At 35.6% G+C, this 18168-nt stretch overlaps 2 protein-coding genes across 2 annotated transcripts; one reads left to right on the plus strand and one right to left on the minus strand.

The window, feature by feature from the left end:
• The first annotated feature begins 541 nt into the window (after positions 1 to 541).
• LOC141659667 (uncharacterized) lies at positions 542 to 1699 on the plus strand. The gene has a single exon (XM_074466593.1). It carries the CDS (start codon positions 607 to 609, stop codon positions 1561 to 1563), a length of 957 nt encoding a protein of 318 aa, XP_074322694.1. The 5' UTR covers positions 542 to 606; the 3' UTR covers positions 1564 to 1699.
• A 6384-nt stretch (positions 1700 to 8083) lies between these two features.
• Positions 8084 to 11721, minus strand: LOC141659849 (uncharacterized). The gene is made up of 5 exons (XM_074466775.1): positions 10763 to 11721; positions 10058 to 10402; positions 9305 to 9514; positions 8801 to 9037; positions 8084 to 8096 (listed from the first exon to the last, which is right to left on the minus strand). The coding sequence occupies exons 1-5, from the start codon at positions 11719 to 11721 to the stop codon at positions 8084 to 8086; spliced, it is 1764 nt and encodes a 587-aa protein (XP_074322876.1).
• Positions 11722 to 18168: the final 6447 nt, after the last annotated feature.

Raw genomic sequence — 18168 nt, forward strand, 5'->3', positions numbered from 1 at the left:
CCAACTAATTTTTTATTGTAATTAATTAGTTTCCTCCCCCATCTCCGTATCATTTAAACAAAATTATACATCTTTATTAATTAAAAAAAATAGAAAATAAACTGTGTATGAACTTTGTTTTTTCAAGAAATATAACTTGCATCTCATTTAAAACATTAATAAACATCTCATAAGCGTGAACTTGGTATAAGTATATAAATTCATGAAAACTTTGAGCATCTACAGGATACAACTTGCAAGTTCTTAACTTGATTTCTTTTCTACCTTGATGAATTCCAAAGGCATGTGAATTAATTAAATGTACAGATTAAGGAAGTACAATCACTATTCGTAAAAAAAAATAAGTTAAATTAAATCAATATTTCCAAAAGAATTGGAGTAAACATAACCCAAATAACCTGACACAGTCAAATCGAAATTCAAATAGCATGTTCGAAAACAAAAAAAAGGAAAAAGAAAAAGAAAAGAGCATAGTCATAGACTACGTTTCTAAATATTTCTCCATATAAATCCTCCATTTTTGCAAATCTCGAAAAATAGGTACATTGTTGTGCATATATAGCTAGCTCTATATAATTTCTGCTCTCTCAACTCTCACTCTTCATAATGGCCAAATATTTCAGACTACGTCTAACTCGCGTCTTCAGAGCCAAACACTCCCCTCCTACCTCAAACACCCTCCCACAACCATCCAAACGCCGTCGTCTCTCCACCTTCAAGCGCCGCCTCTCCTCCGCCTTACTCTGCCGCTGTTCTTCCAACTTCGACAACTATTCCGACGATGAAACCACCGCCAAACCCCTCGACTTCCACTGGCAAAACAATCCCCAAGAATGGAACGTGACTTTCCAAAACGACGACGAATCACCTCGTCAGAAAATCTACAACTCCTCCGTCTCCGGCGGCGACTCCGACGACACCGACATACTGGCCCCAACTCTCCTCCCACCGCCAACACACAAAAAACGACGTCGTAGAAGGAAGAAAACGACACTCAAACACACACGTATTAGTACATCATCAGCTGAAACAGAAACCCTAGTGTCATCTTCTAGAAGCTTCTCCCCCGAAGAAACTGAAACCCTAGTCTCCTCATCTTCTAGAAGCTTCTCAACTGACGACTCATCCACCGAGTACAACCCTCAGCTCAAAACTATCCGCGAGAAGCCCACCCGTCACAAAAAACCTAAAAAGAAAAAATCCCTAGAGGCGATGACGTCATCGTCGAGGTGTAGCGTGACGTTGTCCTCGGGAAGTGAGTCACCGGCGAGGCTGTCGGTGTTCAGGAAACTGATACCGTGTGCGGTGGAAGGGAAGGTGAAGGAGAGCTTTGCGGTGGTGAAGAAGTCTGTGGACCCATACGAGGATTTTAAGAGATCGATGAGTGATATGATTTTGGAGAAGGAGATGTTTGAGGAGAAAGAGCTGGAGCAGCTGTTGCAGTGTTTTCTGAGCTTGAATTCAAGACAACATCATGGTGTTATTGTTCAGGCGTTTGCTGAGATTTGGAACTCTATGTTTTCTGTTAATACTGCCGCCACTGCGGCTGCTGTTAGTAGCTAATTAATTATGAGTAATAGTATCGTTTTTCTGTTATGTGTCTATGGGCACACACTAGACAAACTCTAATAGTATTTAGTAGTGCTGTACTGCAGTTATATATAATATATTCATCAACTTGTGATTAAGGTTCTTTGAACATGGTTTAGCTTCAATGTCTCTCTGTGCTACTAGCTACTTGCTGTACGAATGTACGTTCGAATGATATGTATATGAATAATTCACTATGGTTTATGATATAGTAATATCATATGTACTGAAGTTTCACATATTTGATCGAGTTTTGTAAATTGAAAGTGAACTTTTGTCAAACCAAGAACGATGGTCCTTTCGAGCAATTAATCACATCAGTTAGTATAAGGGAACTAATCGTTTTTTTAGTTAAACTCACTTACACGCTAGAAATCGAACTTCTCAAACTTTTTTAGTGAAACCAAGATCTCGACCAGATCAAATTGTGATTAATATTTTGTGCAAAAATATTCTGTGTGAGAGCTACAACAGTGTCTCCACTCCATCTAATTCTAATATTTTTGTGCATAATTATCAGATATAGATGTTACTCACCTCCACTTGGTGCTTAGGCGCGTAGAAAAGGGAGTATATTACTAGCATATATATGATATGATATATCCTTGTATAAAAGTAAGTAAACAGGATGAAGCAACTTTAAAGGGGGTAAAAAAGATTGCAGGAGATATTGATAAGTTGATGAAGATGAGAAAACGGGCGGGGGCATGTGCATTGATAGCAATTTGCATGTAACATGAACCTCACAATCACAAATCGGAGTTTTTATATACGGCAAGAACTATTAGCAGTGCATCTGAACCCTACTGAGGATTACTAAATTGGGTTATAAAATATGTAGGCACGGGAAGTAGGTAATACAGACACCACCATTCAGTAGTACAAGGCCCCCAGGGCCACCTTCTTTTTTATTTTTGTTGCTTTTCTGTTTCTCATCGTTATCCTTTTGTTTTCTTTCCCTGCCTAAATTAGTACTCATATATTTTTCTTAGCACCGCAAGAAAAATTTGTGTTAGTACTTATTTGGAGTTGTTTATAACCACTAGGCGGGCCATCGTGATATGAGAAACGAGAATGACAAAATAGAGTATAATAAAAATGAGGGTTAATTGTCTCGATGCATCATAATATGAGAAACGAAAATCATAAAATTAAGTATGACGGAAATGAGTATTAATGATAATGTAAGGGAATTCTAAAAAGTTTGACCTAGTTTTATTTATTAGCTAAAATATGTGATTCTCTCGTTACACGCTACTAAATTATTGATCTAAACGGTATCACTTAAATTTAACATTCCGATTTTTAATTTAAAAGTTTTGATTATCATTTACCATGAACCAAATAACTACTCTTTTGACGTAATGATCTCTGGCAATTTGAAACACAGAAATTTGAATGAAAGACATAGAGGATGCAATGTAATGATATATACGCATGCATGCTACCACTCGTATATATATATAAAGCTAGCACACATAATTGAATTCAAAATGAAAAATTCGATTGAAAAAGTAGAAAGTTGTAATACTCGATAAGAATAGAGTCTTTTGGGAATCGCGTGGTCGCTGACCCAATATAGAATGGGAGAGAAGATGATGAGTTTGTTGGCAGCACATGGGGATCTAAAATCGATCGGAGCCGCTCCACATCTTGAAACTCATCATCACAACCCACAACTAATTATTGTTACAGTAACAACAAACATGGAGCATCCCCCAATTGAATTGCTACTTGCCTGCCTTCAGTGGGACAAATATTATTACTCATTTTAGTTTCTTTCTTGTCGTTTGACCCCAGGGCACAAACCCCCTCCTTCCTAGTACTACTAAATTTTGAAATTTTGATAAAGATGAAATGTGTGAATAACACTTCTCGTTTCAAAATGTTTGAGAATCCAATAATTTAACTCCATTCTTCCCGGAATGTCGATATCGTATAATAAACCCAATCAAACAAATATTGTTTTATTCCAAATTTTTAAAATTATATTATTCTTTTATTTGTATATTTTATCACGTAGAATACTGAATAACATAAAATTTCATTTTTCTAATCACCAATCACTGTTATAAATAGCGCTAGCGCCGCGCCGCACATAATTTCAGTCTGGACCTGTAACCCGGATCGGACCGATCTACCGGTCCAAGACCTGGACCGTATCGAATATATCCGGTTCGGTCCCCGGTCCTTATAACTAAAAAAATCCGATTTTCGGTGACCTGAAAAAATAGGTCCATACTTGAATGTACATGAATTCGTATATATAATCATTTTAACTTTACTTTAGTCTTATAAGATCATACATAAATATTAAACATTCATCTATATCATATTTCATTGATACAAATTAATAGATAATAAATTAATATAAAAAAATAGATCGATACTATACTTTAAATTACTAAATTTCGTATTTTATGTGATAGAATATTGATATTCATACACTTAAAAAATTAATATTTATTTTTAAAATAATAAAATATGTACTTACTTTTAAAAAATTTTTGATGTACAAAGTAACAAACTTTTTAATGTATATAAATTTGAAAGAAAATTAAAATAAATTATATAAATATTTTTTAATATAAATATTAACTAAATCGGTCCGGTCCAATCCGGTTCTTCCGGTCCGGTCCGGTTTAAACGGAATAGAACCAGTCTGGTCTTCGGTCTTTAATTCTGAAAAGAAACAGTTTTTCGGTCCGAACTGGATCAGTCCGATCCGGGTTTTGACCTTTATGCACCCCTTATAGTAGACGTCGATTCCTACCGCGAAACTCAGATTTTTGTTAACCAAGTAGCTCAATAGAAGTTGATTAGTATAATTTTGCAAAATGGGCCGAAACTGCTACATATCATAGCATAATTTCATGTTAAGAAATAAGAATACAAATTCTCATATGGTAGGTAGTTCACTAGTTCCTTGAAGCAATGCTAATCAACTTTATCACTAATTTATGGAGACTTCCATGGTGCCTAGTCCTTTAAAATTCTTGTACTATATCTATATGCCTATATGGCTAGAAAAAATGCGAAAAATCTCAGTACATATACTACTACATAGTACATAGTATAAAAAATGTCTGCACTCATTGTATTAGGAAGCCACTATTCCACTCGGCAATGATGAACCAAGCAATGGGCTAAAATTCTGAAAAATTGTACTAGTGTACAATTTATGAGTAATAAAAAGAGCAATAATTGTAAAGTGACACTACTGGGAACCTGTAAGATTCCATCTAAATGGCAGGGTTATAGTGTAGTATTTATTTATTTTGAAGTGTACGCAAAAGCCTATTCCCCTAATATTTATTCTCGTCTGATGCAGAGCTTAAATCTAGCCCAGCTTCCAGTGTACTGCATTATTTATACGTTTTTACTTTAAGGATTCAGAGATTAGCTATCCATAATAAGCCATTCCTACATGACAGTAGCTATATCTATCTGATGTATAATATTTGCTCAGTTTTGCCTCTCCCTAACTTGATCTGTTCAGATTTAATAATACCTGGATTTAGGTTATCTATATTATGTATTGTCTGTTCCTGGTGATCATCAGTCACGGGGTGGTGGTGGTGACTGTTTAAAGTAACAACAACCGTTTGATTCGGGGTGCATTGGGATTTGTTTCGAAACTGAGATTGTGTGTTTCGGGACAGCTGAGTGAAATGCGATGAAATTAAAAGTAACAAGTCTCTCTCTGTCTCTCTCCCTCCTCTCTCTGACAAATCTCTCTGTAAATGTACTAGATATATATAAATATATCTGTGTCTCGCAGGGCAAGAAATGAAGTAAAGGATTTGGGGGGTCAGAGAGTTGTCATAGAATTGGATTGGGAAGAAAGGCTTTAGAAGAGTGGTGTTGGAAATGACACGAACATGACAGGACACTGGACCGTCAGGTGAAAAGTTGCAGTGTCAGGTCAGTTCAAGTCAGACAAATTTATTAAGAAAACTCCCTTCATGTTCTGGGCTTCTGTGCGGAGTACATATTATGATGGTCCGTTTCAGGAATACTACTTGATTTAACTCCATGGAAATTAGATTTTACATAGGCCACAGCGGTTGGGAATTGGGAACCGTAACGGTAAGAATCACATATAGCAACTCAATGTAGTATAATTTAATAATGACACTGCTATCATGTAACACCCCCTTCTTTAAATAGAATGGAAATATTACTTAAAATCCAAAACCTGCAAATAGAGCACTAATATATTTCTAAACAATAATTAAACAGACCGAAATCTTCAAAATAATATTAAATCTCCAAACAGTCTAAACCAATAATATAAATGTGAAATCTGCAAATAAATAATTAAGTCTAATTAAAGATAAAATTCTGAAATCTTAATTAACGAATTGGGGTAGCTCTCCATCACACAGTCCCAGATCCCCCTAAGCACCTGCCAGAAAAAGAATACGACATGAGCCTAATGCCCAGTACGGATTTGGAATACAGCTTACAAAACAAAGAGATCAGAAATAAATAATCTGTAATTTATAATAAATCAACAATTTTAAAATAAGTAAGGCTGAAACAACGAGGGGTTTGGATATTTCATACCGAGATCAGAACAGATACAAATACACACATTATAGGGTACCTAATGCGTGCAACAGAATGGATAACGTGTACGGCATATACAACGTCACCATAAATCAAATCAAAAATCAAACTCTGGGTGCAACCACGTATCCTGAAACAAATATTAAATGCGCAAAAACTCCTCCCAAAAGCTAACAGAAGGATACGCCGTGACCAATCACACTGTCACGGAAGTGTCATGCCACCGGTGCCGCAATGACATGGATGTAGTACCCCTACAGCTGATCAACTCGGTATACCCTAAATCACACTAAGGGTTCAAAATAAATATTCTCGCAAAATTTAAAACTCACCTGAGACAAATGATATAAATTTCCAAAGCAGGTGGGTGTCATAAATAATTTTTGAAAACCGCGTAAACAGATATCTAAATTTTCAAAACCAAATTTTAAAATAATTTTCGGAAGTTAAAACGGTCAAAGCAAATATTAACGGAATGAACAGAAAGTAGAACATAATGAATCAAATAAATATAATGGACAAGAGGAGTAGCGCTGAATAAAAGGGGATAGAATCCGTAACTTGAATAGCGTAAACTATAATACTAACGAAATCCGCAAACGCTCTCTCGCTAAATTTTCGAGCCCCGATCTAATAACAAATTTATAATTTATTATTAATATAAATTCTTTATATATATTTAACACCGGTGCACGATCCCCTATCTAATTAAATAGACAAAACTATTCATCCGGGTATGATTTAGTAATCTTAAACACACGTGTACATTCTTTATTAAACTAATCAGTTCACATTACAATAAAAATAAAATAGTAATTAATAGATAAGGATCGTAATCCAAATATAAAGTATTATAAAATCAAACTAATGTATAACCATGTGTTCTAGTAGACAAACAATTAAATATTAAAATATTAAAAGAAAACAATCACCACAATATCCGAAACCATCTCACATGTAATTACGAATTTTATGTGATTTAACAGACAAGAAATTCAACTTATATAACCAGATGTATATAACAATAACATTTAATTAAAACACTAGTAATAATATTGTAATAAAATATTACAACAATCCTCTCGACATTAATTTGTACATGACTTAAAACAAATATACATGCTTTGACATCTTTTTGGATCCTGTTGACACACTTAGTAAACCAACATCAAACAAACATAAAATAAATAATAAATCAAAATCACACATATGTACTATAAATTGAAATAAGAAAACACATGATGTGTTATATGCATGTTGATAACTAACCTGTACAAAACTACTCCCCTCGAATAAACACGCAGACAACAACTAATAAAATATTATCATACTTTGTACTAATGCTAAGGCTTTTGTCTATTTTTTTTTTGTACTTTACTACCCGGTATGAAAATCATATGCCCCACTAACATATTAATTAATCATATAATTCATCACAGTAGCATACAGACTCTAAATCAACGCAACTTGGCTACTTAATTATTGTACCTGTTCTTGATGATATATCGGGTAGAAAATGAGTGAACCAACAAGCTAAAGATCAACCAGGCGCCTCTGTTTTTTTTCTCCTCTGTTCCTCTCTCCCCGATCTCACAACCTTAGGGTTTTATTATTAGACTCAGTAAATAATGACCAGAATGTTGTATATATATATCGTCCAAAATATATTATTACTATTAGAATTAGAATTTTATTAATTAACTAAATACTAATATCACTCATTTTCCTTTTCTAATTTAACCATCAATATATTTTATAACTTATTTTTATTCCAAATCAAATCCAAAACTTATTATTATTATTATTATTATTATTATTATTATTATTATTATTATTATTATTATTATTATTATTCTCTGAAATTACTGATATTACATATATACCCCCTTAAAAAGGATTCCGTCCCCGGAATCAAACGAAACTAAAACTCGTACCTGAATCGAACAAATGTGGATATTTCTCACAAATTGATTCTTCTAATTCCCAAGTAGTCTCTCTTTCCGAATGATTTTTCCACAAAACTTTCACAAACGGAATGGTGTTCTTCCTCAAAACTCGCTCCTCTCGAGCTAAGATAGCCTCAGCTTCCTCCTCACAAGAAAGATCCTCTCTAATCTTATGTAATGGATACTGAACTACATGTAATGGATGATATTTGTAGCCCCTCAAAACCGACACATGAAACACATTATGCACATGAGATAGTTGTGGTGGCAACGCAACTCTATAAGATACTTCCCCTACTTTCTCCATAACGTCAAAAGGGCCAACATATCTCGGACTAAGCTTTCCCTTCATACCAAAATGCTTCACACCCTTACAAGGCGACACCTTTAAGAACACATGATCACCTGGCTCAAATCCCCCAAACTTCCTATGTTGGTCCGCGTAACTCTTTTGACGAGATCGAGCTTCCTTCAGACTTTCTTTAACTTTCTCTACCTTCTCATTAGTAATTCTAACTAACTCCGGCCCTTCGATGACTCTATCACCAACCTCATCCCAACAAGATGGTGCCCTACACCTCCTACCATACAAAGCCTCAAATGGTGGCATACCAATACTTGCGTGCCAACTATTATTGTACGCAAACTCAACAAGATACAAATATTTATCCCAATCACCTGTCCACTCTAACGCGCAAGCCCTCAACATATCCTCCAATGTCTGAATCATCCTCTCTGACTGTCCACCGGTCTTCGGATGATAAGCTGTACTGAAATTGAGCCTCATACCCCAAGCTTGCTGGAATCCCTTCCAAAAACGCGATGTAAACCTCGTATCTCTGTCAGAAACTATCGACACAGGCACACCATGCAGTCTAACAATATCTCGCTGAAAAATCTCTGTCAACTCATGAACAGGAGTAGTCTCTCTAATAGGCAAGAAGTGAGCGGACTTAGTGAGTCTATCAACCACCACCCATATGACATCGTTCTTCTTGAAAGTCCTCGGCAAATGAGTCACAAAATCCATAGTAATGTTTTCCTACTTCCAAACTGGAATATCTAGCTGCTGCAACAATCCACTAGGCCTCTGATGGTCTATCTTCACTTGTTGACATGTAAGACATTTTCCCACAAATTCTGCTATATCTCCCTTCATTCCACTCCACCAGAAATGCTTCTTTAAATCTCCATACATCTTGGTGGAACCTGGATGAATAGAAAATGAAGAACTATGAGCCTCCATCAAAATTTCCTCACGAATCGTCGGGTCTGCGGGCACACACAATTTACTACCCAACCATATCACACCCTCATCATCGACATGAAATTGTGTTTGCTTTCCACCTGCCACCTCAGATCTAATAGCTTCCAAACCTGTATCACTCTTCTGAGCTTCTTTAACCCTTGAAACAAGATTCGGTTCCACTTTCAAATTTGCAATGCTACCACTTGATCCTCTAACATACAACTCAACACCCAAGCGCTCCAAATCTGAAATAAGGTGCGGCTGAGTAATGAGAGATGCAACACTCCCCAAGCTCTTCCTACTAAGAGCGTCTACCACTACATTCGCCTTCCCCGGATGGTACTGAATATTTGCATCATAATCCCTAAGAAGTTCAAGCCACCTCCGCTGCCTCATGTTAAGCTCCTTCTGAGTAAAGATGTATTTGAGACTCTTGTGATCAGTAAAGATGTCACAAGTCTCTCCATAAAGATAGTGTCTCCAGATCTTCAAAGCAAAGACCACTGCTGCTAACTCCAAGTCATGGGTAGGATAATTCACCTCATATGGTTTAAGCTGCCTAGAAGCGTAAGAAATCACTTTCCCATGTTGCATAAGAACACACCCCAATCCTCTCTTAGAAGCATCACTATACACTTGAAAACCTCCACTCCCTGATGGCAACACAAGTATTGAAGCTGACACCAACCTCTTATTTAACTCTTGAAAGCTCTTCTCACGATCATCATTCCACTCGAACTTAATTCCCTTCCTCATTAGTTGAGTCAATGGTAAAGCTATGGAAGAGAAACCTTCCACAAAACGCATGTAGTAGCCTGCCAAACCCAAGAAACTCCTTACCTCCGTCACATTCCTAGGTCTGGGCCAATTAGTAATAGCCTCGACTTTCACAGGATCCAACTCAATGCCCCTACCAAATACAATATGCCCCAAGAATGCCACTTCCTCCAACCAGAATTCACACTTGGAAAATTTCGCAAACAACTTCCTCTCCCTCAAAATTTCAAGTAAAGTGCGTAAATGCTCTTCATGCTCCTCTCTGCTCCTAGAGTATATCAAGATATCATCGATGAAGACCACCACGAATTTATCCAGATAATCATGAAAGACCCGATTCATCAAATCCATAAATACCGCTGGTGCATTCGTCAACCCAAAGGACATCACAAGAAACTCATAATGACCATAACGAGTGCGAAATGCAGTCTTCGGAATGTCTTCCTCCCTAACTCGTAATTGATGGTAACCAGATCTCAAATCTATCTTCGAAAAGTACTTCGCCCCTTGTAACTGATCAAACAAGTCATCAGTGTGTGGCAAAGGATACCTGTTTCTGACAGTCAGCTTATTCAACTCCCTGTAGTCAATGCACAACCTCATGGAACCATCCTTCTTCTTCACAAACAGCACATGAGCGCCCCAATGAGACACACTTGGCCTAATAAATCCTCTATCCAACAACTCTTGCAACTGCTCCTTCAATTCTTGCAACTCAAGTGGTACCATTCGATAAGGCGCCTTAGAAATAGGCTCGACACCTGGAACAAGTTCAATAGTAAACTCCACCTCTCTATGTGGTGGCAAACCTGGTAGCTCATCGGGGAACACATCTTCATACTCCCTCACAATTGGATAATCCTCGATGCGAGATTCATCCTTCGATGTATCCTTCACGAAAGCAAGGTAGCCATCACAGCCCTTAGACAATAATTTACTCGCCTTTAGAGCAGAAATTAACTTAACATCCCCCTTCGGCTGAGACCCTTGGTATACAAATTCTGGTTTATCTGCATCCCCAAAGATCACCCTTTTTCCTTGACAATCAATTGTGGCACGATGTTCACTCAACCAGTCCATGCCCAAAATAATGTCAAAGTCATGCATCTTCATGGGAAGCAAGTTAACCTTACAACTTCTATCTCCAACAGCTATCGGACACTCTTGATACACATCAGAAATAACAACATAATTCCCCATCGGGGTAGAAATAGACATATGAGGATATAATAATGGAGGTGCAACGCCTAGATGACGAACAAATGATAAAGACACAACAGAATGGGTCGAACCAGTATCAAATAACACATAAGCATCACGTCTACCAATAAGAAGTGTTCCTGAAACGGTACCTGAATTAGCTGTTGGTTGATTTGCAGTCAATGCAAACACTCTGGCTGTAGGATTCTGCTGACTTCCACTGCCACTACAACCGCCAGCTCCTCCTCCACCAGGGTTGCGTGACACTGTGCAATCCTTTGCCCTATGGGACATGCTACCACACAAGAAACAAGTTCCGGTCTGTCTGTAACAAGCTCTACCTGGATGATGTCCACCACATGTAGCACAAGGAGCCACTGAAATCATATTGGGGTTTCCCCCATATACTGAGTAACGGCTCTGCCCCTGCTGACGATTCTGCCACTGCCTAGGCTGCTTCTGTCGTTAAAACTGCTGATTCTGATTCTGACCAACATACTGATTCCGGCCATGGAATGACTGACCACCCCTATTCTGATTCTGTTCACGCCACTGTCCCTGCTGACCATTCTGACCTCCATACAACTGTCTACCCTGTACAAAACCCTGATCATCCCTAGTCCTCTTACTACCACTGTTAGACCTAGAAGTCCTGAAATCTATGCGGTCTTTCTCAACATCCTTTGTTGCATCAGCCGCCTCTGCCACATTATCAAATTTAAAAGAAATTATGGAACCCCTCAGATGAGACTTCAACCCTCATTTAAATTTATCAGCCTGCTGCGCAGCAATCCCTGCAACTGTCCCAGCAAATCCAGCCAGCCTTATAAACCTCGCCATATAATCAGTAATGTTCTCATCCTGGTGCTGCATAATAGAATGAAACTCCCTCAAATAAGCCTCCCTATCAGCATTAGAGAAGTACTGCTCATAGAATACTTCCTTGAATCCCTGCCATTCCAAAGCCTCTGCATACTGCTCCCCTTTAGTAGCTTTCACTCCTCTCCACCACCTTTGAGCATCCCCCTCCAACTTATACACAGCTAACCTGACCTTCTGAATCTCATCACAACCCAGTGCATCAAAAATCTTCTCGAGATGAACAATCCAATTTTCAGCATCAATGGGAGTCGGTGCTGCACTAAAAGAGTATGGTTTCTGCTTCACAAACCTCTCCAACTATACAAACGGCTCCAGCTGATGGCCCTGACCATTCTGATTCTGATTCCCATTGCCATTCTGATTTCCTTGTCCATTCTGGTTTCCATCGCCATTCTGATTTCCTTGTCCATTCTGATTTTCCTCGCCATTCTGATTTTCTTGGTTTGCCAAAGCCTGCTGTACAGCCTGAGCCACTGCTTGCCCTATCATCTCAGTAAGTTGAGCGGGGTAAATATGAAAAGGATCACGTCTATGAGGCATCTACAACATAAGATAGCGAACGAATGAAGATTACGAGAATAAATATGATGAAGCAATTACAAACAGATTTCAAAATGATGAAGCAAGATGAAACGATAAAGAGCATAATGAAACGAAATTAAATGGAACACTCATCCTATCGTCTACCCAAACTCACAGGTCAACCTAAGTAGGCTTTCTACAAAAAAGAACCTAAGCTCTGATGCCATCTCTGTAACACCCCCTTCTTTAAATAGAAGGGAGATATTACTTAAAATCCAAAACCTGCAAACAGAGCACTAATATATTTCTAAACAATAATTAAACAGACCGAAATCTCCAAAATAATATTAAATCTCCAAACAGTCTAAACCAATAATATAAATGTGAAATCTACAAATAAATAATTAAGTCTAATTAAAGATAAAATTCTGAAATCCTAATCAACGAATTGGGGTAGCTCTCCATCACACAGTCCCAGATCCCCCTAAGCACCTGCCAGAAAAAGAATACGGCATGAGCCAAATGCCCAGTGCGGATTTGGAATACAGTTTACAAAACAAAGAGATCAGAAATAAATAATCTGTAATTTATAATAAATCAACAATTTTAAAATAAGTAAGGCTGAAACAACGAGGGGTTTGGATATTTCATACCGAGATCAGAACAGATACAAATACACACATTATAGGGTACCTAATGCGTGCAACAGAATGGATAACGTGTACGGCATATACAACGTCACCATAAATCAAATCAAAAATCAAACTCTGGGTGCACCCACATATCCTGAAACAAATATCAAATGCGCAAAAGATCCTCCCAAGAGCTAACAGAAGGATACGCCGTGACCAATCACACTGTCACGGAAGTGTCATGTCACTGGTGCCGCAATGACATGGCTGTAGTACCCCTTACAACTGGTTAACTCGGTATACCCTAAATCACAGTAAGGGTTCAAAATAAATATTCTCGCAAAATTTAAAACTCACCTGAGACAAATGATACAAATTTCCAAAGCAGGTGGGTGTCATAAATAATTTTTGAAAACCGCGTAAACAGATATCTAAATTTTCAAAATCAAATTTTAAAATAATTTTTGAAAGTTAAAACGGTCAAAGCAAATATTAACAGAATGAACAGAAAGTAGAACGGAATGAATCAAATATATATAATGGACAAGAGGAGTAGCGCTGAATAAAAGGGGATAGAATCCGTACCTTGAATAGTGTAAACTATAATACTAACGAAATCCGCAAACGCTCCCTCGCTAAATTTTCGAGCCCCGATCTAATAACAAATTTATAATTTATTATTAATATAAATTCTTTATATATATTTAACACCAGTGCACGATCCACTATCTAATTAAATAGACAAAACTATTCATCTGGGTATGATTTAGTAATCTTAAACACATGTGTACATTCTTTATTAAACTAATCAGTTCACATTACAATAAAAATAAAATAGTAATTAATAGATAAGGATCGTAATCCAAATATAAAGTATTATAAAATCAAACTAATGTATAACCATGTGTTCTAGTAGACAAATAATTAAATATTAAAATATTAAGAAAAAAAAACAATCACCACAATATCTGAAACCATCTCACATTTAATTACGGAATTTATGTGATTTAACAGACAAGAAATTCAACTTATATAACTAGATGTATATAACAATAACATTTAATTAAAACACTAGTAATAATATTGTAATAAAATATTACAACAATCCTCTCGACATTAATTTGTACATGACTTAAAACAAATATACATGCTTTGACATCTTTTTGGATCCTGTTGACACACTTAGTAAACCAACATCAAACAAACATAAAATAAATAATAAATCAAAATCACACATATGTACTATAAATTGAAATAAGAAAACACATGATGTGTTATATGCATGTTGATAACTAACCTGTACAAAACTACTCCCCTCGAATAAACACGCAGACAACAACTAATAAAATATTATCATACTTTGTACTAATGCTAAGGCTTTTGTCTATTTTTTTTTGTTTGTACTTTACTACCCGGTATGAAAATCATATGCCCCACTAACATATTAATTAATCATATAATTCATCACAGTAGCATACAGACTCTAAATCAACGCAACTTGGCTACTTAATTATTGTACCTGTTCTTGATGATATATCGGGTAGAAAATGAGTGAACCAACAAGCTAAAGATCAACCAGGCGCCTCTATTTTTTTTCTCCTCTATTCCTCTCTCCCCGATCTCACAACCTTAGGGTTTTATTATTAGACTCAATAAATAATGACCAGAATATTGTATATATATATATCGTCCAAAATATATTATTACTATTAGAATTAGAATTTTATTAATTAACTTAATACTAATATCACTCCTTTTCCTTTTCTAATTTAACCATCAATATATTTTATAACTTATTCTTATTCCAAATCTAATCCAAAACTTATTATTATTATTATTATTATTATTATTATTATTATTATTATTATTATTATTATTATTATTATTATTATTATTATTATTATTATTATTATTATTATCACTACGCCATAGATGACCTATCGCAATGGTTTAATCATGCATGTTACAAAATTATGTTACCTTAGCTATGTTCATCTTAGCCTACCGCACCATAGTATTTTTAATGTTACCATAGCCTTTGTAACTTGTTACTATAGTTCTAAAGTGTTACATACTGTAACATGTGAAAACTTATGTTACAATAGGGTGTCAATGGATAAAAAAGTAACATTTTACAAAAAATTAACAATATATAATTATTTGACTTCAAAATTAATTTAATTTGATAATATAATTAACCATTAATATTAATATTAGCTAAGATTGATTAAATATTTTCTTTTTGTTATATTTTCTAAACTGTAGTATATAGTAACTCAAATTTTTTATTAATTAAAAATTTGAACACTATTTAAACTTAAAAATTTATTAAAAAAATAAAAATAAAGTGAAATTAGCAATGTTGGGCTTTAGCTCTCATCAGGCGGGCTAAAATAGGCTTAAAATTTTTGGAGAAGCGGCAATTTTGTAGACAAGTCAAAACACTCTCTCAGCTTCCAGAATCTCCCTCTCTCTCTCGGTCGCTCTCTCCTCTCACACGCTATCTCTCTCTCAAATTCAATTGAATCGAATCTAATCATTCTAAACTACTGCCTCACAGATCGATTATTCAAGCTAGGATTTTATATTGATAAAATCTCACAAATTCGAGTTTCAAACAAAATTAGGGTTTTAAATTGGAATTGGGGTTCTACTTTAAGGTATTACCTCTCTTTCTCTCTCTCATTTTATGTGTATATGAATATACTACCTTTGCCCCCTCTCTCCCTTCTTCCCTGCTCTCCCATGTCTATTTTGCAGATTTCTAAATTTTATGTTATGTGTTTGTATCTTGCAGTCAAAAGAACTTTGTAATTACACTTACAACTTTATGAACTTTAACTCTTTAAAATAACTAGTACGAGTCGATGACTAGTTAAGAGACCTGCAAACTACTAAATTTTAGGTTAGGATTGTTGTTATATATATAAATCTATTTAGATTCTATAAATTTTTCGTTTTATAGTTTTTTATTTGATTTATTTTTGTTTTCTAATGTGCTTGTTTTAAAGTATAAGAGTAATGATTGTAATTAAGCTTTTTATAGACGTTGGTCAATTGTTAGGTTCAAGCAGTTGGTTGCTTTATGATGTTGGGGTTTGTGTTATAAAATTGGATAATACAAGTGAAATTTATTAATTTTTCTAAACTGAGTCTTCCAAAGGTAATGATATACTTGTTGAATATGTTTTATACTTCTATTAAGTGAACTGTTTTGCATAATGATGTTGACTCTATCATGTTTTCACCCCTATTTTCAAGATTCTCATTTGAAGAATTTGGCTGTATACGGACCAGAAACAAAGTTACATGCTGCCATTTTTTTCCAGAGGGGAAGCTTTTAGTTGGTGCAGGGCATGACAAGAATGTAAGGAGTAATGTTTTACAACTAATTCCAAAACTTAATAAATCTTTTTAATCTGTTATTATTATTTATAGATAGCTATGTGACTTTACTCTACATATATCTGTAAAGGCCATAATGCTGAGATCACTAAAATGGAAACAATTGCAATTTGTGTTCGACAGGTATTACCCATAGCCAGGGAGGAGATACTAGCTTGCTATTGGCATTTAAAGTTGTTGGTAGCTTGTACATTAATATGATATGGCAGTTAAGTATCGAAATCAAAATTACCAGTAAGAGTAACATATCTAGGGAATTATGAAATTTGAACTATCAGGAAGGCCAAAACCCCGGTATTTAAATATGTTGCACTTATTATTTCAGGAATGGAGATTAATGAAACAACACATACCAGTTCAGCTGTTTGAAGCATATTGTGGTGGCCCCTAGAGCTAAGTGCTTTATAAATTTATTCATTTTTTATATTTGATTGAGTAGTTATGGTTCAGTTTGATCCCCTTCATTGATCAGTTCATTACTTAAAAATAATAGTTTGCCTGGTTTTTTTCCTTTTTGTGCCATGTTGACATAAATCAGTGATATGCATAACCTAGTATATTACTGATTTTTGTATCTGAGTTCTAACATAGGCTTTACTTTAATAGAAACAGAAGTTGAACTAGAAGAAGGAGAAGTTGGACAGGAAAAGTGAGCTGTAAATAGAAGCTTATTGCTAAATACGGTCCAGAATGATGCAGAGCAGAAAAAAAGTTTTGCTCTTCCTGCAATACCTCTACAGATTTATGTGTATGATATGTTGAACAGTTCTGCATGGTTATTTGCAATGTTATTACAATCTTTTAATATTACTTTTTCTTTGTTCAGTTCATCAATTCAGCCTTTCTCCTCTAAGAGCAGGAAAACCACCACGATCTTCACTTCATTCAAATGGAGGATCCTCAGGGATATATGTATTAGGTAAATATCAGGTGACATAACAAGGAAAGTTAAGAAAAATGCACACAGAACTTCCCGAATGAACCTCTACATCTATGGCGTAGTGTAGAGGTTCCTTGGTTTATTGATTTCTCATTGGTCGTAATTTGCATATTGAGTTTCCCATTCCTTGGACTATTTTTTAAATATCTATTCTCTTACCAGGCTAGCACTTTAATCATATATTCAAACAGGCTTCTAATTTGGGGTCCATATGTGTGTTTCAGTCTGACCCACAATATGTTTAGAACAGATACATTATAGAGGAGCTTATTGAAAATAAGGTTAGATATTCTTTTTGTTTGTAGAAAAGTATCTTGCAAGAGTTTTGTAATGCATTTAAATCATCTAAACAGAGTTCTACTAATTTCCCAGGTTGACTTGTAAACTTCAGCTCTTTCTTAATGTATCATGCCTTTTTATTGCAGCTTGATGGGTTCATTTTGCCTCTACTAC

This window comes from Apium graveolens, chromosome 5, assembly GCF_009905375.1.
Source record: "Apium graveolens cultivar Ventura chromosome 5, ASM990537v1, whole genome shotgun sequence".
Taxonomy (NCBI): domain Eukaryota; kingdom Viridiplantae; phylum Streptophyta; class Magnoliopsida; order Apiales; family Apiaceae; genus Apium; species Apium graveolens.

Excerpts from the sequence above, each read along its gene's own strand:
- LOC141659667 (XM_074466593.1), top strand. The coding sequence starts at position 607 with ATGGCCAAATATTTCAGACTACGTCTAACTCGCGTCTTCAGAGCCAAA.
- LOC141659849 (XM_074466775.1), bottom strand. The coding sequence starts at position 11,721 with ATGATTTCAGTGGCTCCTTGTGCTACATGTGGTGGACATCATCCAGGT. Across the intron at positions 9,515-10,057 it reads CGTGAGAAGAGCTTTCAAGA|GGTTAAAGAAGCTCAGAAGA; the intron begins GTTAAATAAGAG and ends TCTTGTTTCAAG. Across the intron at positions 9,038-9,304 it reads CATCCAGGTTCCACCAAGAT|AGAGACTACTCCTGTTCATG; the intron begins GTATGGAGATTT and ends CTTGCCTATTAG.